This window comes from Papaver somniferum, chromosome 1 (genome assembly GCF_003573695.1).
Source record: "Papaver somniferum cultivar HN1 chromosome 1, ASM357369v1, whole genome shotgun sequence".
Taxonomy (NCBI): Eukaryota; Viridiplantae; Streptophyta; class Magnoliopsida; order Ranunculales; family Papaveraceae; genus Papaver; species Papaver somniferum.
The window spans coordinates 88,379,867-88,403,142 of record NC_039358.1 but is presented as its reverse complement, the minus strand read 5'-3'; the positions used below and the strand labels follow the sequence as shown (position 1 = coordinate 88,403,142).

General features: G+C 35.8%; 1 protein-coding gene across 1 annotated transcript; it reads right to left on the bottom strand.

The window, feature by feature from the left end:
* Positions 1-1,215: 1,215 nt before the first annotated feature.
* On the bottom strand, positions 1,216-2,202 carry LOC113347247. The gene has a single exon (XM_026590859.1). It carries the CDS (start codon positions 2,200-2,202, stop codon positions 1,216-1,218), a length of 987 nt encoding a protein of 328 aa, XP_026446644.1.
* Between the last annotated feature and the right edge of the window lie 21,074 nt (positions 2,203-23,276).

The following is a 23,276-nucleotide window of genomic DNA, read 5'->3' as shown; positions in this document are numbered from 1 at the left end:
CAAGCTCTCCATGCAACCATCGTCGGCACCAGCAGGTCACAACATAGTTTCTCCATCTACAACACCTTCTTCTCAAAGTTTTTCTAGCATTTTCACTCCTCTGTAATATTTAAATCTCGCACCATGAAGAATGGTTATACTGTAACTGCTCGGTAATATACTAAACACCCCATTGAAGTTTCAGCTCAGATCCTGGAAAATGTTGCTCGGTACTCTTTTCTCAATTAAATGAAGTGATATAGCAATGACACCTCACACTTATGTGCTGGAGCAAAACAAAGACGTGGCCTTGGAATGGTTCAATGCTTTGACAAGACAAATAGTTGACATGGCTGTTCATTATCAACTCTCAGTGTATTTGGCGCCGAGACCTGCAATATTGGTGCTTTACTGTACAAATGCACTTGATAATTTATTGGCCCGGAAATGAGGTAATCAAGCAGGTGTTCGTGACATATTAACTCGGAAGCAAGCTCCATCCGTGAGCCACTTTGGTGATTTCCGTGGCAAACGCCATTTAAGCTGCAATTTAGGCGTTTATTCTCTGGATGATCGAATTCACTTGTACTTTCTACAAAAGCACTAAAATAGTGTTATTAGTAAGAATATTGAGTCCTATCTCATATAAATATGGGTATAAAATGTAGCACATACGTGCTTATCAACAATGAATAACAAAACCAATAACACCTGGAAATTTCCTTTTCGGTTCACAAAACAATTTTATGAACTTACTTCCTTAGAACACATGTAAACATTGTTCCCTAGGATGAAATCCTCACCTCATACCCATACATAATCACAATAGCATTCAAATGATTATGGCGATGTCTTATCTACAAAGTTTAATGGTTAAGCAATAAACCTCGTATTGTATTCCTTAATACTATGTCTATTTAGAGTTCAAATATGCTTCGCATTTATGTTTTCAATATGCACGACTTGAAAGATACTTTAGGGAATGAAACAGTTCAAGTCAAATATCACTAACCTCAAGTGGAAGGATGATTGTTGTCATTGTAGCCCCTTGCTTCTTCACATATTCAAGTCTTCGCAATACTTATAATGTCTCATATCCTAATACTTTCAAGCTAACCTATACGAAGTTTAACTCTAGTACATAATCAAGTGACTCTTAACATGAGTTTTGATTCACTAAAATATGACAACCAAACTTGACATACCAATGCTTGGTGGATGCAACCGAACCATGCTCTAACAATTACGACAATTTATGATGGCATTGGACGTCGCCAGGTAAGGACGTCCTAAAATGACAGGAATGTGACTATCTGGGTTTTGCACAGGTTGAGAATCTAACACAATGAAGTCCATAGGAAAGAAAAATTTATTAACCTTGATCAACACATCTTCGACAATACCACGAAGGATTCTCACAGATCTGTCCGCTAATTGTAGCGTAACAGGAGTGGGTTTCATCTCCCCAAGTCCTAAATGCACATACACAGAGTATGGCAATAGATTGACACTTGCTCCTAAGTCTAGTAAAGCTTTTTCGACCACATGGTCTCCTATGGTGCACGTGATTGTTGGACAACCTGGGTCCCTAAACTTAATTGGGATCTTGTTTTGAATTATGAAACTTACCTGCTCAGTGAGAAATGCACGTTTGTGCACATGGAGCTTTCTCTTTTGTGTGCAAAGATCTTTCAAAAACTTAGCATAGGTGGGTATCTGCCTGATTGCTTCAAGAAATGGAATGTTTATGTTAACTCGTTTAAACATATCCAATATCTCGTTGTACTGGTTACCCCCTTTTTGCTGCACCAACCTTTGCGGGAATGGAGCAACAGGCACTTGACATGGCAAAGAAACATTTACATTAGTAGAATTTTTAGATTTTTCAACATGCTCAGATTCATTTTCTACAGCAGGTGTTTTTTGTGCAGTAGTGTACAAAGGTGAGTCTGACTCAGACCCATTTGTGTGTGGCATGCCTACATTAGTTTTAATAACTTTACCACTACGGAGAGTGGTGACTGCATTCAACTGATCATGTGAGGACTCATTGCAAGTAGACGTACTCGCCTGAAATGCACTTTTAGGATTTTGTTGAGGCTGACTAGGGAGTTTACCCTTTTCCCTCTCATTAAGTGCATCACAAATTTGGCCCAGTTTGAGTTCTAAACTCGCAAGCCTTTGGTCATTTAACTTCTGATATTGCAAAAGATTTTGATTCATTTGGTTTATACCATCATCAAAGTTTGGCCTTTTCTCTACAGGGTACTGTGTGTGTGACTGTACTTGGGGTTTCTAGGATATGAATATCCTTGGTTATTACTATTGTACCCCCTTGTACTGGCCCTTTAGACCATGAAAAGTTTGGGTGATTTCTCCACCCTGGGTTGTAGGTCTGAGAATAAGGATTGTTCTCTTGCTTATGGTACAAAGCATTGGCTTGTTCAAGTCTAGACTCATGAAATGCTTGTAGGTCTGGACAACTATCCATTAGGTGGTATAAACTATGGCATGCAGCACAAGTGGCCATTTCAATTTGGTCACGAAGAGTAGGGGCAGTAGGTTTCACATTCTTCTGCAGCTCTAACACTTCTACTCTTCTAGCCAAAGATGCAATCTTTGCATTTCCCTCAAAGTCAGATTCAACTCTATGGGCATTTGATATTGGGGCAGTCTTTCTAGGTTCACGAATGGACTCCCACTGCTGAGTCTTTTCAGCGACTTCAATTAAGAAAGTCCAAGACTCATCAACACTTTTGTCAACAAATGCACCATTGCACATTGACTCAACTGTGGTTCGTGTACCAACATCTAGACCTTCATACAAAATTTGCACAATTATCCATTTTTCAAAACCATTATGAGGACATTGGAGCAATAATTCATTGAACCTTTCTAAATATTTGGCTAGAGTCTCTCCATCTACTTGCACAAAACTATTCAGACTTTGACGAATGGTCGCAGTCTTATGGTTAGGGAAGAACTTTTTGAAAAATTCTTTCCTAAGATCATCCCATGTTCTAATGGACTGTGGCTGCAGGGCATACAGCCAAGACTTGGCCTTTTCCTTTAAAGAGAAAGGAAATAGTCTCAATTTCAGGGACTCCTCCGACATTTGGTCAAAACGCAGAGTCCCACAAATTTCTTCAAACTCTCTAACATGGTGGTAGGGGTTTTCAGCATTAACCCCTCTAAACACGGGGAGCATGTGAATGGTACTTTCCTTAAGTTCAAACTGGCCAGCAGCAGCTGGAAAGACAATACAAGAGGGCTGGCTTGCCCTTCTTGGGTACGTATAGTCCTTGAGACTACGGAGTTGGTTTACTTCATCACCCATTGTCTCAGGTTGGGCTGGTCTGTCTACTGCTGCAATGGGTATGTCGACTACGTCCTCTTGGCTAATTCTTACTAGTCGGTTTGTTTGGTCACGGAAAGCGACAATCATAGCCTAGCATATATCAGTCAATCATGTTATAGCACTTGGACAACCAAGAGAATCACAATTCAGGGAAACAAAGTTCAAGAGAATCAAAAGCTAATACCTGGAACTACGCACACAGATCTGATATGTCTGTACAAATCAGGCAAGCAGCAATGTGCAAATCAGGGAGGCAATGCTTATGGAAGCGGTAACATTTTCACACATACGTGCAGACAGATACAAAGATTTTCAGCGACTGAGATATGCTCGTAGAAATAACAATTTCAGCTAGTGTATCCGCTGCTCAAGTATCATAGGATCATGCATAAAAAATGTGTTGCAGGGATTTTGACAGGGCTATGTGAAGCAACCAGTTTTAGCAAGCAAATATGTTATATCATTCACATAGTCATGACAATAGACAAGTTTTGAAAACGATACTGCTGGTACAGAACCGGGTTTACGCACGACACAAATTTGTTTCGTTCCTTTCCTTGTTTCGCAGAGAGATGTCGCAGGTACCTGTTGATCTCAGAAGAGAATTTCAGTAACCAGAGATATGCAACCAAAGCAAAGAGACAAATCAGTTAAACTTGTATAGAAAATGAAATGATAATTTTTTTATTTTTTATTTTTTTATATATATTTTTAAGTGAACTACTGTTACTTTACAAACAGGACTATATGAATGCAATCTAAATGAGACTCTATAGAGTCTGTACTACGACTTACTTAAAGAAAAATTTAACTACAGACACAATTTTAATGCCTAAAAATTAATAAAATGTAACTAGCTAGGAAAAAAAAATTTACAGAAATGTGAATGCTACAGAATGTGGAAGTCTAAAATTTCCTAACTAAAACGGTGAGATCGAAAAAGATTTAGCAAGGCTACAGTTTACCATTAAAACACCACCTATTAAACCCCTACACTAAAAACTAGCAACAACAAGTATAAAAATAATTGGTAAAGGACAGAAACCGAAATCTAATTCCACTGACAGTAAACAAAATGAAATGCAAATGCATATTACTACACTTAACAAGTTCATGCACTACTAAACTATAAGAAATAAAAAAAACACAAGCTACAGGACAAAGACACTTTCAACTAATATGCAATCTACTTGATGAAATAAGAAAAGTGGACAGCAACAAAAAGAAAAACTATCTAAGGGAAATGGTTTACAGTCTATATCTATGTTACGCTAGAAACAAAAGAAGCAAATAACTTAACTTATCAACATGAAGAGATGTGTTACAAAACAAAAGCTACAGATTAACAAAGACTGAAATGTACAGATTGCACTAGTGCTATAACTAAGCTACATATTTCGGACTAAATATAAAGTACACCCTAAATCCAAATTTTGCAAGATCAATATACACAGGCTACAAAAAAAAAATGAAATGCACAGTCAAAAAAAAAAACTACAAGACCAAATTCCTAAATGAGATGCGAAAATCAAAACACTGCAGAAAAATGAAATCTATACTAAAACAAAATCTTACGAACCTAGTGGCTATTGCTTACTATGCATACTTACAAAATGATTACATGAACGATTCCTAAAACTTAAAAGGCAAAAGATTAAAATAATGGGCACTTAAAAATGTATGAATTTAAATAAAAAAAAAACTTGTTAACTTAGAGAACAACTAGTACATATATATTTTGTTGGAATATTTTCAACTAGTACATATATATTTTGGCCGATAAAAGCCTGTTCGAAAATTTCGAATCCAAAAGACACCATTGATGTCTGTTGATGAAGGAACCTGACGTTTCGTGAATAGAAACCTGTTGGCGAATAAAAACCTATTCCCAACAGGTGCAAAACCCTTTATAAATAGCTTCTCCCAGTTTCGTTTAACATATAAGAAAAATCAATCTATTTTCTCTGTTTCAAAAAGCATCATCAGAAATCAGAAATCTCTTTGTGTGTTCTTGATTGAATCAAGGGGTACAAACCTTGAATTCAGTTTTCGTTGCAGGGCTTTCATTGTATCCTGAAGGCAATATTTCGCATACCTGTTGTAATCGCCAATTGTTATTGGGAGGGTAGAAATATTTGTCTAAAAGAAATTTATACAAGCCTTGAAAGTTTTGGAGTGCAACACTTTCTTCTCTGATTCATTCATCCTTTGTGAAACCCAATTTTTTCCAACATATTTAACTACAGCTAGCTATCACAAAAATAAAATAAAAACAACACTATTATTAGTACACCCTTAAAGTTCAAAAGCTACAACCAATACTAAGAACAAAATTCCGAGTATATAACGGATGAACTAACTACTAAGTTATACTATAACAACTGGAAATCAATGATGCAAAGTAAACTAACTAAAATAACAAAGATGCAGCTAAGAGTCCTAGATGCAAGTTACACTAAAGATGGCAGGAATGCAGTTTAACAACCTACAGATTAACAACCTGAAAGTTACAGAATGCAAGATGCAGTGTATACAGATGGGTTTAATTAGCTATATTCTACTAACAACAACAGAAAATCTGACCACAAATATACACAGGGTTATAAGAAATCAGTAAAGTTAACCAAAGAAACAAGTACACCGCTACCGAGTCCCCAGCAGCGGCGCCAAAAACTTGGTAGGTCTTAAACAGTACCTACAATTGTACTAACTGCAAGTATACAACGTCGAGTCTGTAAACAGGGGAAGTACGAGTCGATCCTCAGGGACAAGGTGGGTGTAAAGTTGATCCTAAAGTCTTATTACAACTGATTCAAGTAACAATAACACAGAGGGGGTGTTTTTTGTGTGTCGATACGACAAGATTTGAGTGGTGAACAAATAGTAAACAGATTATAAAGTAAAGATGCAGTGGAAAGATTGTAAACAATTGACTGAGGAGTACTAGGGTGATTGAATCCACCTCCTAATCCTATACTAAGGCAATACAAACTCAAGTTATGTTCTTGTCCCTTCCTTGAAGGTCTCAAATGGATAATTTATCAACTAATTTCACTAACTCACCGCTAGTATTAGCTGTCTTCTTACAGTACAACTAATCACAGGCTAATTTGATTTATTAGCTAACTATCATTCCTAAAGCAATGAAGCACAACAAGACCAAAAACAGGAAATTGACTAACCTAGCATATAATTCAGGGTTTCATCTAAACCCCAGCAAATGAAATTAGAACATGATGAAGATGATTAAAAAACAATGATATTAACTAAAGAGTTGATTCAGCTAAAACTGGATGTTCAATTACAAAGCATTAACCCCTATTTATACACAAAATTCTCCTTATCCTTCTTTAATTCGACAATTAAGAGGGACCCAAATCACCAAAACGCGTTTTCTGACAGTTCTTATCTTCAATTCAACTCTGCAGGACTGAATTTCCAGTTGTTGAACAAAACCCTAGTCTTATCTCTCTCAATCCTAGCTCCTAGGGTTACTGTTCTTGATAAAGAAAAAGATAAGATTGAGAGAGATAGAGATCAAGAGTTTAACTATGTTGGTGGCTGTGAGCAGAGATTGTCGGGGAGATGAATTTGATGAAGGAGGGTCGGTGGTGCTGGTTATGTGAAATGGAAGAGGAAATGGAGATAGGTTTGGTTTCTGTTCGAGTAGGGGAGGAAATAGAGTGGACTAGGGTGTTGAGCGGATGCTTCAGATGTCGATGCACCGTGTGTAGATGCCGTTGGATCTTGAACAGTTGTTGGGGTTGATATTTCGGGTATGGAAACGGGTTTGGGAACGGGTTTGGTTATTGGGTTCTCTACCAAGCCCATGTCTTCTTCAAAGCTGATATATCAAGCCCACTGCTAGCGTATCTCTTGCAAGCGGCTTCTTGCGTGATATTCTTCTACGTTTCTCATTGCCTTTACGCCTCTGGCCACCAAATTCTTGCTCTTTTGGCATCTCAATTCACCCAAGCTTTATTTAGTACCTAAAAACATAAAATTAATTAGTAAAAGTATTTATTCTTGAAAACAATGAAAATATAGAATTTGGGTTAATATATGATTTTAAAGCGGAAAAGATGAGTTCAATAAAAAGATGTAGAAATATGCAATATTTGGCACTCATCAACTACCTTACTGACGAGTCTGACTCAGAAGTTGAAAGGAATGCAGCCAAAGAGAGTTCAACGATTCTAAAACTTTTTAGGATCCATGCTGATAATGTTGAAACATAAAAGTCAATGTCCTTATTGGTATGGCTAATAAGCATGACTCTCTTCTAAAGGCCCTTCGAGAGGAAAACACCTCACTCATTGAGAAAAACCTCAAAAAGGATGCTTTGGAAATTGAACATCTCTTGAGCAAACTCTATGTTCAAGAATGCTCCAAAGAGTCCACAATACCAACTGCCTCTGATAAAACTGTAAAAGTTTCTGTCTCAGAAGCAAAACAGATTTCTCGTCCTGTTGGAAATAATGTGGTCGTATCTTCCTCTAATCAAGGAATATCCAAATCTCTTGGAAGGAAGAAGTCTCCCAACAATAGTGTTGAGTCTGTTCCTTCTAATCACTCAAGTGATCAGAAAGTATGTCTCTTTTATGATTCAAAAGGTCACGGTGGACAAAAGAAGAAATCTAGGTTGAATGAAAATTCTTTCAGTCGTCTTCAACATACCTTAGATTTAATTCTCAAAGGTGTAAATGACATTCGTATGTCTAAACCAAATGGCTTTAGTACTTACCCTGTGTATTCTACCAGGAAAGTCAGTTTGAAGTGTTCTTCAAATGTTCAAGAATTTAACAGACTTTCCAATGTTGTTCGATCAAGAAGGACTCATGGTTTTTCTTCTTTCAAAAGGGGATATAATGTTGTACATGATGTGAAAAAGGTATCAGAAGAAGGAAGCAAAAATGGAGGTATGGAAGACAACTTAAAAAGGATAATTGAAGGATGTAAAGAAATTATCAACAAGCTGTCTATTCCCTCTGGGCAAAATTCTTCAGGTAAGAATCAGCACTATGCGTCATATTTTGATGATAGAAAATTTTATGATAACTTTTCACATCATAACGATTTTTCCTCAGAGATCAGGAGAAAGAGATTTAACCGTATACAACGGTCATTTGATGAGATCAAGGCTCATACGTGTGCTAATTAATCACAAGGTTGAAATCTCACTCACGAAGAATCCTGGTTGAGTGAGACATAGTCAGGTATACTTGATGGCAAAGTGTTTTGTGACTCTCTAGCTATTTTCTTATCGCTCTTAGATGGATTATCAATCACAAACATTTTTGCATAAGTATTTGTGTTTGTCTTGTCAAGCTTTTAATTTCTTAATTTCTTCTTGAAATTTTGTGTATCAAAAATTGCTACTCTTATGCTCTAAATTTTCTCTCACATGAGTATACAAAATTTATTGAGCTAAGATCTGTGAAACTTCTCACATAGGCAAACATTCTTTATTGAAAAGTTTTTTTTAATTAAGCCTTCCTCTTCTTGAGTTGTTTATGGATAACAGGCCAAGTTTGTGTTCGTACGGGTATCCTTGTTACATACTACATACCGACTTTAGAAACCCTAATCTCCTGGTTCCTGTGAAACCTTTTAAATACCAAACCCTGTTTAAAAAGTATGCATACTCAGGCTACGTTTTTGTCAAGAATGTCTTCTCCGTCGGGAACTTGTAATTTTCCAAGAGGATTTCTTGATAAGGGTTTTTGTCTCGAAGAGAAGGAGGAAAATTCTCTAGTGGAAGTTGATGACACATCCTCTCAATCTCCTGATAACTTCTCAGATTTTGAGGATGATGAAGAGATTTCTAATGAATTTGTTCGAAACTTTATTGATCAGTCTAATGATGCAAAAAAGTTATTCCCTCGGTTTCAAAAAGACCGTCCTCTATTCCATTTCCGTCAGTTTCAAAATTGTGTCCAACTTCTGTTTATAGGCATATTTTTTCAATGAACTCTCTATTATAACCTTTAATTTTTTATATTTATAAATGCATATTAATGGGACCTAATTTAAAATATTAAAGAAATTTGTACAATTAAGGAAACAAATATATCCTTCATTCCTTTTAAAAGACAATATATTTGGCTCCAAGAATTAAATTCCCTAAAGACTTTATACTCCATAAATTCGATATCTTTTAATTTTCCTTTTTTATTTCCTATTTACAATCCTCTTAACAATTTTATGCAGTTTGAACACTTGCATTTTTATTAACATAAAATAGGTAAATAATTAAGGGTAATCAAGTAAAGTATTATGATCTCCTTAATATTTTGACAAAGTCAAAGCGGACTGTCTTTTTGAAACGGAGGGAGTACCTGTTAACACTCTCAAAGATCTTAATGTGTTAAGAACCTAGTTGATAAATGTCAACTCTGAAATTGCTCTCATGAGGACACGACTTAAGGATCGCCTCAATGCCGTGTCTGAAGATGTTGTCAACTCTGTCAGTCAAAAACTTGAAGGTCTAGGTACCAGTGAAGCCTCCGTACCTGAACTCCGATCTCTGCCTGAGAAGTGTTTTTTATTTTTAGATTTGTTATTTTTGTCTAGTAAATCTTCTTTTTTATGTTTTTTAGAAGAATAACTAGGGTTTGGAATAGCCATTATTGTGAGTACACATAGCTATGTCCAACGATTTTCATCTTCAATGTTTTTAGATTTATTTATTTAAATTCTAAGTTATTTGGAAGATGATTTTTGTAATTTTAATCTTTATGATTTTATATATTGCAAGTTGTTATGGGATATGTTGTTTACGTCCGTGAACCTGTGACTGTCCCATACTTGTTCAAAAGTTATCTCTATCATGTCGGTATGAAAGTATTGATAGAAGATAAAATGAATTTTTGACATTACAAAAGTTAAAGCCTTTTATGTCATTGTTTCGATGGAAGAAAGGATAAAACTTTTGTTTACAAGGATTAAGTCTATTGTATGTCATTGTGCAAATAGTGATGGAAAATAAAATGAATCCTTGTCTATTCCACATTATTGGTCGATCTCCGATCCATATTTTTGTGCATATACTGTGTTGCTCCATAATTTTTCTTATGTTTGAGCATGACCAATTGAATTGATCATTCTCTTGTGGTCAGTTTAGTTGTTGCTCCGTAAGTTCTCTTATGACGAGCATGACCAATTGAATTGATCACTTTTGTGGTTAATTTAGTTGTGTAATTCCAATTGAATTAATTATGAGTTTTCTTGTGGTTAATTTAATTGTGCATTTCGATTGGATTAATCATGGATTCTTTTGTGGTTAATTCAATTGAATACTTTGGATACAAATTCATGTTTTCATGTGATTTGATTATGTCCAAAGAAATCCTTATTTTCTTGTGAAAGTAAGGTCGCTTTTGTTGTTCTTTCGGGAATGACATTTTGTGGGGGAGAGTTCTTTTTGAAATTGTGCTTAATTGCCAAATCTTTTTGGGGAGTGCGGCTGTGGAATATTATTGGGGTTATCTTGTATCTTTATAAACTCCTTGATGAATGCATTTAGCTTCGGCTTTATGATGTCATCTAAATAAGTTGATATGGCATTCTCTTTTGGTCATGAAGTATCTCTATGAAAATTTCACGAGGATCCCACTAGTTTTCGTACCTTTGCCAATTTATATTGACAAAAAGGGGGAGAATTAATGTGTAGTGTGATGCTACAAATACATATGGTTTACGGATCATTATGTAAGGGGGAGTGGTTTTCATGTCGAGATGAAGTATTGACTAAGGGGGAGTGATACATATCAACATGTGTTTTCTCATTGTTATTGATAGACACATTTTTGTGTCTAAGTTGGCCTCAATTTTTCGTATCGTTGGTACTTGATTTTGTACTTATTATGGTGTTTTATTTGTTCGTAGGTATTTTTGGGAAATAAACATTTTTAGAGAATTCGGCTCGAATAATTACTCGGGGAGGAGTTTTGCTATCCGGACTCTCGGTTTGGATAAGGGGTACCCAGTTGCTAAGGGGCACCCACTTAATTTACTATCCACAACCACCAACTATCAGCACCCCATTACAGGAAAAGGGGCACTCCACCTTCTTCGTTTGAAAAGCAGATTTTGGCGGGAAAGTAGTTAATCTCCTGCGTGATTTTTGGTTCAAAAGTTTGAAGAGACACTGTCTGATTCTCATTGATTTGGATAGATATCGAGTTATTGCACCAAAACAGATTTGGTAAGAGATTTATCGACGTGAAGAAGGGAAGATATTTGTTGATTCTTGGTTACACAGAGAATGAGATAAACCCGGCACGTTCTGTGGATGATTGCATGAGTTTAACTCAGTCTGAGATGTGTGTTATACGTGTATGGAGATTTTGAACCGCCATTTGACGTCTGAAGAAGATAAAAAGGGAAACGAATCTCGTGCTTTACAGCCGCAGACACGTAAAAATGCATGGAAAATATTCTCGAGTTATTGTTCTTGACTACGAGAATATATGGAATTAAAGTGGAGAGATTTGGTCCTGGAGGATATAAATAGGTGTTTGTGGATCAAACAAGGGGTTATGGAGTGTTAGGGGAGAATTCAGAGCAGTTTAGAACATTAGAGAGTCGGAAATCGGAGTTGCAGGAATAATATTTCTGCTGCTGGTGAAGAACATATGAAGAACATAAGACACATAAAGACAGTCGTTCTTGAACAGTGGTAGCGACAATTTTATTTTATCGTTCCCTGTAAAAATTGAGTTTGTAACAAATATAAGTGTTACAAACCCGGTTTTATCTTTTTTTTTCCTCCCATTTCATCATCTTGTAAACACTTTTTGAGCCATGAATAAATATTTTAAGTGTGTTTTCGACGTGATGAGCTAAACCCCAACACTAGGACGACGGACGAAGTTGAATTTCATCATATGGTAAATTAAATTAATTCCTTAATTACTTTTTGCACCGATTTTTAATGATTTATGATTTCTATTAATTATTTGTGACTTTGTTTGATGACGCATGCTTAGTTCTAGGTAATTTTGATGCTTCATGATTACAACATACAACTAATGTTTTATGAAATCTACTTTGGAAAAGAATAGAGTTAGTGTTTCTTTTATTTTGAGCTATAATTGCCTAGGATTAATTTTTGAACCACTTGAATACGAAAGTCAGTGAAATCCTGAATCCCAGTAAACTCTTCATCCCGTGACATATTTTGTATATATTTTCTTATTTTTTATATTTAAGCCTAGAATCAATTTCAACAAAGTCCGAGTGAATGACAACCTTATTTACCACTATATTAAAACTCGATCAATTTTTGGCGACGCCGACGCGAACTTGTGTATAGATTTGTTTTTAGGCTTTATTTTTATTTTTGTTATTTTTGTTCTTTTTTATGCGTTTTGGTATTTCTTGTTTGCTTTCAGATTTGGAGCTGAGATAAAGAAAAAGAGAGAAAGTGCTGAAAGGAAAAGCGAAGCTAAAAAAGGAAACAAAGAAGGAATCTAAAAGGAGTAAAGAAGAAGATTTTGTATATAGTTAATTTATTTTTATTTTTTTCTTTTATTTTATTTTTAGAAACTGTAAATAGGATTTTGTTTTTGTAATTTTTTATTTTTATTTTTGGACTTTTAAAAAAAATAAATTACTTCATTTTGAAAAAGTAAAAACTTATACAAAGCCTTTAGTTGGTAACCTAGTAACAAGTTGGGCTCCAACACCTCTTTGAATAGCAATGCCTAATCTATGAAAAATAAAATTACCAAAACCACTACTAACATCGTTATTAACAATACAATTCTTCAGGCGCTTGAAAAAACACAAAGTATCTTCATCAAGTTCCCCAAGAGTAGAAAACGATAAGACACCCAAAGGAAGGGTTAATTTAAATATAACTTCTGCAGGAAAGGACGACGGTTACGATACCGTCTCGGCCCCTCGGGTTCGTACACTGACATCGAAGTCGGTGTCCTGAGTCGACTTCAAAGGTTCATCACCCGTCTGGTACAGGAGGTAAGACTCTATCCACCCACGAATCCCCTGTCAGTGGGTTTATTTTTAATGTCGAACTGGTATTATCACAATAGCCAGTACAACGAATATCCAACTGAACAATATGGACATCAATCTTTTTACGACCATAATGTGAATAGTGGTTGGGAACGCCAAACTTTTGAAGGTTATGGTGAGCCCAATTACTATCCACATGCCCGCCGGTCATACGAGAAAAATTATTATAATTCCTCTCCTCTAGATGAGGCACGTAGGATAATTGAGTCAACACGTCGTAAGTTACTTGAGTCGACATATGAGTCAACTGAGACAAATGACTTAGTTATGGACGAAAGAATCACAACCAATAGTGGTCCTTCTATACATGATACCATCATGAAGTCTTGTGACTCAATTGAGAAGCGTTTATTAGAGGCGCAAAATGCTTGATATAGTGTTTCCAATAGTACCCTTGAAAATAAGGATAATTATTCACATAATCAAGATAATGAGGTTAGAATTGGTAACACTACTTGTTTAGATGAGGTTCGATCATTTTCATGTTATTATAATGATGATTATGATGATGATTTTATTGATGAAGAATCTGAAATATATAGGAATAATGATGAGGAATCTGTTACTCCCAATGAGTTTTATAATGATAATGTTAATTATATTACAAATCCAAATAATTGTAATAATTATTCACCTATTCAAAAGGACGGGGATTTGACTTGAAATATCCCCGTTTTAGACGATGTAGTATTTCCTTTTCACGAAGCCAGCGAAGGTTTAGAGGAACGAGTTTATTTTGAGTCTAGCGATTTAGAAACAATAGTCTTAGACAAAGAAAGTGAACTCGTAGAGATGAGTGAGGATGAACCTGACTTAGAAGAATCAATTGACCATTTCCAGGAATCTGATGACCCAGAATTGTGACTAGTCTTTCTGGAGACACTGAAAACTCTAAGTTTGGGGGTGATTATCATTCTCCATGTGCTTTAACTCTTCGAAAGGTCCCTCACTTGGGACTTGATATATGTGCCTCAACCTTTGTACCAGATTACCTTCATACTAGATATCCCGAACCTAATAATGTCCAGGAAGAAGTTCAGTTGTTAGAAACCCATCCTCTGGTTGATGTGGTTTACCCAGGCGATAGTACCCAAATTGACTTTGTTTTCCCACCAAATATTTTTCAACCAATTGTGGGAATGCATAAGTTTCAGATGTGTCAATTATTAAGTTTTGAGACTAAGCCTAATTACTTTAAGAGATTAGGGTCGACACATTTGCTTAAGAATGACCGCTACTGTGGTCAACTGTGTGAGTCAAATCTGATTGACTTAGAGGATCCTCAGTTATTCAGGTTGTTGTTATGTGCTTTTAAGTTCTTAGTTAAGTATTTACATACTCTTCAACCTGATCTTCAGGATCTTACCTTTGAGGAAATTCATCCCTTGAAAACATTTTATCTAGACCCTTTTATAGAACCTGAATATGAACCACAACTAGATATAGTTTTCTTAATTAAAAAATTAGATAAGGGTATGTTCGGTATCTTCATGGTCTGTTGTAATTTCTTTTTCCTTTGGGTAATACTTTTTGATTCAGATGACCCGCAGTTGTTCAGGTTACTTCTTTATGATTCTATGAGGTGACTGATTCCTTCCGATGTTTGGCTGAAGACTTTAAACTTAGCACTTCTTGGGAGGTAACCCATGCTCATGCAACACGGTAATATCTTTCCTTAACTCTTTTGCTTCAAGTGGTAACAATTTCTCCTTGTTCATTCTTTTAATTTTATCTTTAGAACATTGAGGACAATGTTAGACTTAAGTTTGGGGGTATGGGAGAAACTTTTTAGTTGAAATAAATAAACTCCAAAGCCTAGAAATTTATGTTTATTAAGGATGACACTAACCAATCTAAGTGGATGGAAGCATCTTGGTTGTAGAAGTTGAGGAACCAATCTGATTAAATGGAAACATCTATAGAGTTTATTCATAAAAGCACAGAGCTCAGGTGTTAGAAAAAAAAAACATGGTAGTTTCGCCATATCTCGTTGAATCATTTTCACTTCTGTTTTTATTTTCTTTTATTTTAAATATGTTTCTAAGTGATTTGGTGGGGCACTCGATTCAAGTTGTTACCATTGCTAAGGTGAAATAGAGTGATTGAGATACAAAAAAATAGAAAAAAAAAATTTTGAGACCAGACCATCAGACCAACCGGAATAAATTCAATAAAGTCGACCACTGGTGCCCTTGTATATGCCAGTTGTGTTGACCTAGAGTTAGGATTATCACCCGCTGGTCCCCTTGTATATGCCAGCTGCGTTGATATTAGTCAGACATGTATCTCATTCTAGTAGTGGCCTTCAGACAGATATGGGAAACACTGTTCACCTTAGTTAACATCAAAACCATCTACGTTTTTCTCTACATCCATCTTCTTAATCTTTCCATGCGATTGGTTGACTCCGGTTATGATGTCCAGAAACTATTTGAGTAGAGCTTTGTCACTTATATATGAATTTTAGTATGCTTGAGTGCAAACTCGTGTACAGTAATTGGAATTTTGCATCAGGGTACTTCCTCCTGTAGTCAATGAGAGTATACCAACCAGGGAGATTCTTTAGTGCCTTCCAAGGTTCTGCTTAGATAGCTAGGGTTTGGAGTAAAAGGTTTTGTGGTTACACCTCTGGTAAACCCTCCCGGGATTATAACTCGGTAACTAGGGCCACCTAATGAGTTAGGATTTTTATTTTTCTAGATTAGATTTGCTCGAGGACTAGCAAATAATAAGTTAGGGGGTATTTGATAGAAACATTTTTGTGTCTAAGTTGTCCTCAATTTTTTGTATCGTTGGTACTTGATTTTGTACTTATTATGGTGTTTTATTTGTTTGTAGGTATTTTTGGGAAATAAACATTTTTGGAGAATTCGGCTCGAATAATTACCTGGGGAGGAGTTTTGCTATCCGGACTCTCGGTTTGGATAAAGGGCACCCAGTTGCTAAGGGGCACCCTCTTAATTTACTATCCACAACCACCTACTATCAGTACCCCATCACAGGAAAAGGGGCACTCCACCTTCTTCGTTTGAAAAGCAGATTTTGGCGAGAAAGTAGTTAATCTCCTGTTTGAAAAGGGACACTATCAGTACCCCATCACACATGAAGAACATAAGACACATAAAGACAGTCGTTCTTGAACAGTGATAGCGACAGTTTTCTTTTATCGTTCCATGTAACAATTGAGTTTGTACCAAATATAAGTGTTACAAACCCGGTTTTATCATTTTTTTTCTCCCATTTCATCTTCTTGTAAACACTTTTTGAGCCATGAATAAATATTTTAAGTGTGTTTTCGACGTGATGAGCTAAACCCCAACACTGGGACGACAGACGAAGCTGAATTTCATCATGTGGTAAATTAAATTAATTCCTTAATTACTTTTTGCACCGATTTTTAATGATTTATGATTTCTATTAATTATTTTTGACTTTGTTTGATGACACATGCTTAGTTCTAGGTAATTTTGATGCTTCATGCTTACAATATACAACTAATGTTTTATGAAATCTACTTTGGCAAAGAATAAAGTTAGTGTTTCTTTTATTTTGAGCTATAATTGCGCAGGATTAATTTTTGAACCACTTGAATATGAAAGTCAGTGAAATCCTGAGTCCCTGTAAACTCTTCATCTCGTGACATATTTTGTATATATTTTCTTATTTTTTATATTTAAGCCTAAATCAATTTCAACAAAGTCCGAGTGAACGATAAACTTATTCACCCCTATATTAAAATTCGATCAGTTATCGCTACAGATCTTCAATAACTATGATGGTGAACTTACAACCTTTAAGATCATGGAGTACTTGGAAGTGACGAAGATTTCGAGTCGCATTGAAGATGCCAAGGAGATCAAAGCATTTGGATGAGAAGCTACAATTTTTATTTATTTTGTAATCCATATGTTGCTAGTTTTGTCACTAAAATTGACAAAGGGGGAGATTGTTAGAGCACTGCTCGGTCGAACTCGCATGGGTTGCTATCTCAAGCATGTTTTTCAATGTTAGTGATCAAAACTATAAGTATTGATTTCTAGCCTATTTATAGATGTCTCGGAGTAGGACATAGTTTGTGTAGTTGAGCTTAGACTTCACGGCGCTTATCACTTTAAGATGAAGAACTACTAAGGAGAGCTTGTGGAACTTCATCAATAAAAGTTATGTGAGACTTAAACTCATCTATCACTTGGAAAGCCTATTTATACTCTATCTCCTATATTGAGACATAAGTCGTGTTACGATATAGTTTTCTCTATACACATTAGAGATTTCGAGTTGAGTATATCTCGCTTACATATTTCTCGAAATATGTGTTGGTAAGCTTTCGCTTCGACCAAGTTCATCTTTGATATATCATGAGAAAAGTGTCGAGTAATATCTTACATGGTTTGTGTGATACAATCATTTGGTGTAAGACTTGGAATGTTTCGATAATGATTATTTTAATATCTTAAAAATTGCTTTGACGTTAATAGTGTGTGAAAACGACTATTGTCATTATAGAAGAATGTTTCAATGATTGAAATAAAGAGTTTAGAATCTTTTAACCATCTTTGGATATAAGCATAGTGTGTTCGCACATTAGTGTATAAGTCCAAAATCGGGAGCCTAAAGTATGAATACTTGTGTGTATACAAAAAGGTTGTAGGAGACTGGGTAACTATGCGTACCCGTACTCATACTAGCGGAAGTTCACGTCCGTGAATTTCTGCTGAGTTTGAAAACCAAAACCAAACTCATCCGGTACCTAAAGTACGCGTACCCGTACGCATACTGGCGGAAAGTTCACGTCCGTGAATTTCTGCTAAGTTTGAAAACTAAAACAAACTCAAATCCGGTTACTTAAGTACGCATACCCGTATGCATACTTAAGTGGTTACTTTCTAAGATCGGTTGTACATGAACCTAAAACATTTATCAATAAGGAATGCAATATTTGCAAACCGTGGCTATAATGTTCATGTATTGATTCGAGTGAATCAAAACGATTTTGCTTCAGTTTTGTTCTTGTATAAATCTATGAGAATATAGCAATTGAACAACTCTTTAACTAGTTTCATTTGAGTCATTTGAACTAGTTTTGGTTAAGATGAATAAGGTTGATATGAGTGTAATCATATGTCTAACCTCGGTTAACTATTTGTGAACCAACATGGTGTACACGTTTAGGTATGGTTACATAAACCCAAATGAGGGTACATTTCATTTGTGTGTAACAAGCTAAGTTCGATCTAACGGTTGAAAAATATTAGCTTGGTCGAATCAGGTTTTTCATCTAACGGTGATTATTGGATGCTTTGTTACCAAGGTAACTTGGATTGCAAACCCTGATTTAAAAACTATATAAAGGAGAACTCTAGCAACTGGGAAACCTAATCCCCACACCTCCTGTGTGTTACTAGTTGCATAATTAGAGTCGATTCTCCTTTAACCTTAGGTTTCTTCTCGAGACCCTGTAGGTTAACGACTTGAAGACTTCATTGGGATTGTGAAGCCAGACCCAACTATTCTCTTTGTAGTTGCGTGATCTGATCTTGTTGTTTCTATCGTGATTGAGTGCAATTGTAAAATTGGTTTGAGATTTATATTTCTGATAGCCAAGATAGAAAAGTAATAACAAACACCTTCGTCTCATCGTTTGTGATTCCACAATAACTTATTTCGCTAGTCGATTAAGTTTATTGTGAGGTGACTGATAATACTAGGTTGTTCTTCGGGAATATAAGTTTGGTTTATCAATTGGTGAAAAAGCGGGGGTCTAACAACACCACCCAATATTTCACTTAGCAATCTGTATGGACTAACTCCGAAATACTTTGCTAGAGAATCAACTAGACAGTCAGACTCAATCTAGATAAAAGTATCTCAAGGAGTTAATATCTCTCTCTTTTTTTTGATATTACTCAAGCTAATAGAAATCATGGAGTCCTTATCAAACACAAGGAATACTTGGACGGTACCAAAGACCAATGTCCAAGGATCAAGCAATATTAATCAACAACCAAAGGTCGGATTTCCAATTAATGATCACAAACGCACAACCTGTATTATTTCAATTATAAAGATAAACAGTATAATGCGGAAAATGAAGTAACACAGACACCAGAAATTTTGTTAACGAGGAAACCGCAACTGCAGAAAAACCCCGGGACCTAGTCCAGATTGAATACACATTGTATTAAGCCGCTACAAACACTATCCTACTACAAGCTAACTTCGGACTGGGCTATAGTTGAACCTCAATTAGTCTCCCACTAATTCAAGGTACAGTTGTACTCCTACGCCTCTGATCTCAGCATGATACTGGGCACTTGATTCCCTTAGCTGATCTCACCCACAACTAAGACTTGCTGCAACCCAAAATCGCAGACTTGATAATAAACAAATCTGTCTCACACAGAAAAGTCTATCAAAGGATAAATCTGTCTCCCACAGAAAAACCGTAGGTTTTGTTCCGTCTTAAGATATAAAATCAAGGTGAACAGGAACCAATTGATAATCCGGTCTTATATTCCCGAAGAACAACCTAGATTAATCAATCACTTCTCAACAATCCTTCTTGACTACACAAGCGTTTTGTCGAGGAATCACAAACAGTGAGACGAAGATGTTTGGGACTTCTTTATCTTGCTTATCGGAGAACTCTCACGATCTCAAGCTAATCAAAAATTGTACTCGTACGATATGAGATGCAAGATCAGATCACACAACTACGATAAAAGTAGTATCGGTCTGGCTTCACAATCCCAATGAAGTCTTTAAGTCGTTAACCTGGTTTTAGAGAAGAAAACCAAAGGTTAAAGGAGAATCGACTCTAGCGAGCGCACTAGTATCACACATACGTTTGGGGATTAGTTTTTCCCAATGCTAGATGTCTCCTATATATAGCCTTCAAATCAGGGTTTTGCCTTAGTTACAAAGCAATCCATGTTCACCGTTAGATGAAAACCTGATTTAGATTCAAGCTAATATTTCTCAACCATTAGATCGAAAACTTAGCTTGTCACACACACTTGGGTAGACGTTTACTGGGTTTGTGAAAACCATGCCCAAACGTGTACGTGTATGTTGGTTCAACATAGTAACCCAAAAGGTTAACCATATGAGAATTTCATATTAACCTAGTTCTTCTTCACCATAACTAGTTCAATTGACTCAAATGAACTTTAGAGAGTTGTTCAATTGATATGAGATCTTATGTAACTACACAAGACACAATTGAAACAAAGATGATTCGATTCGGTGAATCGGCTCATGAACTTTATAGCCACGGTTTGCATAAATCATTCCTTAGTAATTTAAGTTTCATGTTAGGAGCACATCTTTAGATCATAACCACTTAAGCTCACAAACAAGTTCGCGGACTTTAGGCAACCGACAGAGTTTTTCAAACTCAGCAGAAAATCTCGGGAAAGAGACTTCCGCCAGTTCGCGGACTAAACACGCAAACGAGTTTTTGGAAAATCCTAGAAGAAATTATCGGCAAGAGAACTTCCGTCAGTTCGCGGACTGGGTTCGCGAACTTGGAAAAGCCAATTCCTCCGGTTTCTCTCAATCAACAAAGTTCGAAAACTTCAGATTAAGGAATACATGGTTATGTGATCTAAACTCTCATTCCAATCATTGAGACATTCTTAGAGGGCGTTATATAGCCGTTATTCACAGAACGTTTCACGTTAGAGGAATTCTCAAAGTAATTGAAACTTTTCATGACTTTCGTCACTAGGTGAAGATAAACTTGATCAAAGCATAATGCTTTACCAACACACGATTTCGAGAAAAATATAAGTAGTAAATACTCAGCTCGAAATGTTAAATGTGTATGATCCAGTCTATATAGCATTCAACTTTTTATCTCATAAGAAGTAGGAGATAGAATAGATAGACTTTTGAGTGATAGATAAGTTCAAGTCTCCACATACCTTTTTGTTGATGAAGTTCCACGGTTCCTTGAGTAGATCTTCGTCGTTGTATGATGAATCGCCATGAAGTCCTTGAGCTCAACTACAGTTTTCTATCCTAGTCCGAGACTTAGCTATAATAGACTAGAAATCAAGACTCATAGTTTTGATCACTAACATTGACAAACATGTTTGATATAGCAACGCATGCGAGGTCGACCGAGCTATACTCTAACAATCTCCCCCTTTGTCAATTTTACTGACAAAACTATTAATACATAAGGAATACAAAAAAGATAAACTTTAGTGGCTCCTATTCCGTAGTCTAATCTTCAACGTTCCTTGAAAGCTTCGTCCTTCCATGTACTCCAATGATCCCAAAGGTTGTAAGTTCAGTACCACCGTTGTTGAAGATCCGTAGCTATAACAATGAGAGAAATCGAGATTCTCGATCATTATTATACGGTGTCATAATATCATTATGTAACATCAAAGTCCAATTGCATCACGACTTTAACAACAATACTATGGTGATATCTATCACTCCCCCTTAGTCAATACTCCATCTCGATCATGGAAACCACTCCCCCTTACACAATGATCCAAATACCATATGTATTTGTAGTGTGAACTACATTATTTCTCCCCATTTTTGTCAATAAAATTGGCAAAGGTAAAAGAACGGGATCACAATGAAATTTTCACAAGAGACATTTCATAGACTAAAAGAAAAAATACATATCAACTTAATTTAGATGCAATCATAAAGCCGAAGCTAAATGCATTCATCAAGGATTTTTAAGATACAAGATACCCTTATAAAATTCCACAGCCGCACACCCCGCAAGATATTACCATTAAGCACAAGTTCAAAAGAACTCTCCCCCATTTGATGTCAATCCCGAAAGAACAACAAGAGCGACCTTAATTTCGAAAGAAAAGAGGAATTTTTAATTGGACACCAAAAACCATGGAAATGATTTTCTATATCCAAAACTCAACCAAATTAATCACAAGTAAACCCATGATTAATTTAATCGGAATACGCAACTAAATCAAACCACAAAAGTGATCAATTTAATTGATTGTGATCAACATAAGAAAACTCACGGAGCTACGACTAAGATAACCACACGGAGATGACTACCTTAATCGTTCAAATACTCAACATAAGGAAAACCTTACGGAATATACGACTACATCAACCAATAGAACATGATAAGTATAGCCGTTCATATACTCAACACAAGAACTTGTGGAATATGTGAAAAACTCAACTAGATTAATTACAATAGAACCTATAATTAATCTAATTGGAATACACAACCATACTAATCACCGAAGTAATCAATTTAATTGTCAAGAGATTTTGCTCGACAAAAGAAGACTTTCGGAGCAAATAACTAAATAACCAACCAAGATGATTAATTTAGTTCAAGAATGCTCAACATATAGCATCTCATGGAACAACCAACAAGGCCAATATTAATCGACATAGTTGTAAGGTGCTCAACATAAGATACACAATGGAGACTTCACGGTAAAACATAACAAAATGGATCAATGAAGATCAATACCGTGGATAACATACAAGGACCTATTCTATTTCCATCACCATTTGCATAACGACATAATAGACTTTATCCTTGTCAAACAAAGATTTCATCCTATTTTCCATCAAATAAATGACTGCATAGGCATAACATTTGTATTTGTCAAAAGTCCATTCGTCCTTTCATCAATATGAATATCAATTTATGAACGACTTTACTTTTGACACAATATGGATGCCTTCAAGTTCACGGATGCAAACAATACATATCCCATAAAAATATTGCAATACTTCAAAATCAAACAGATTAATACTGTAATAACAGTCTTTGCCCTTAGAAGGTAGAATCAATCTTTTTCGCACGGATTTATACCAAGAGTGGTTACCAAAAGCGTACAAAAAGATTTCCTTAACAAGGAAGAACATACAAAATCATTGACGACTA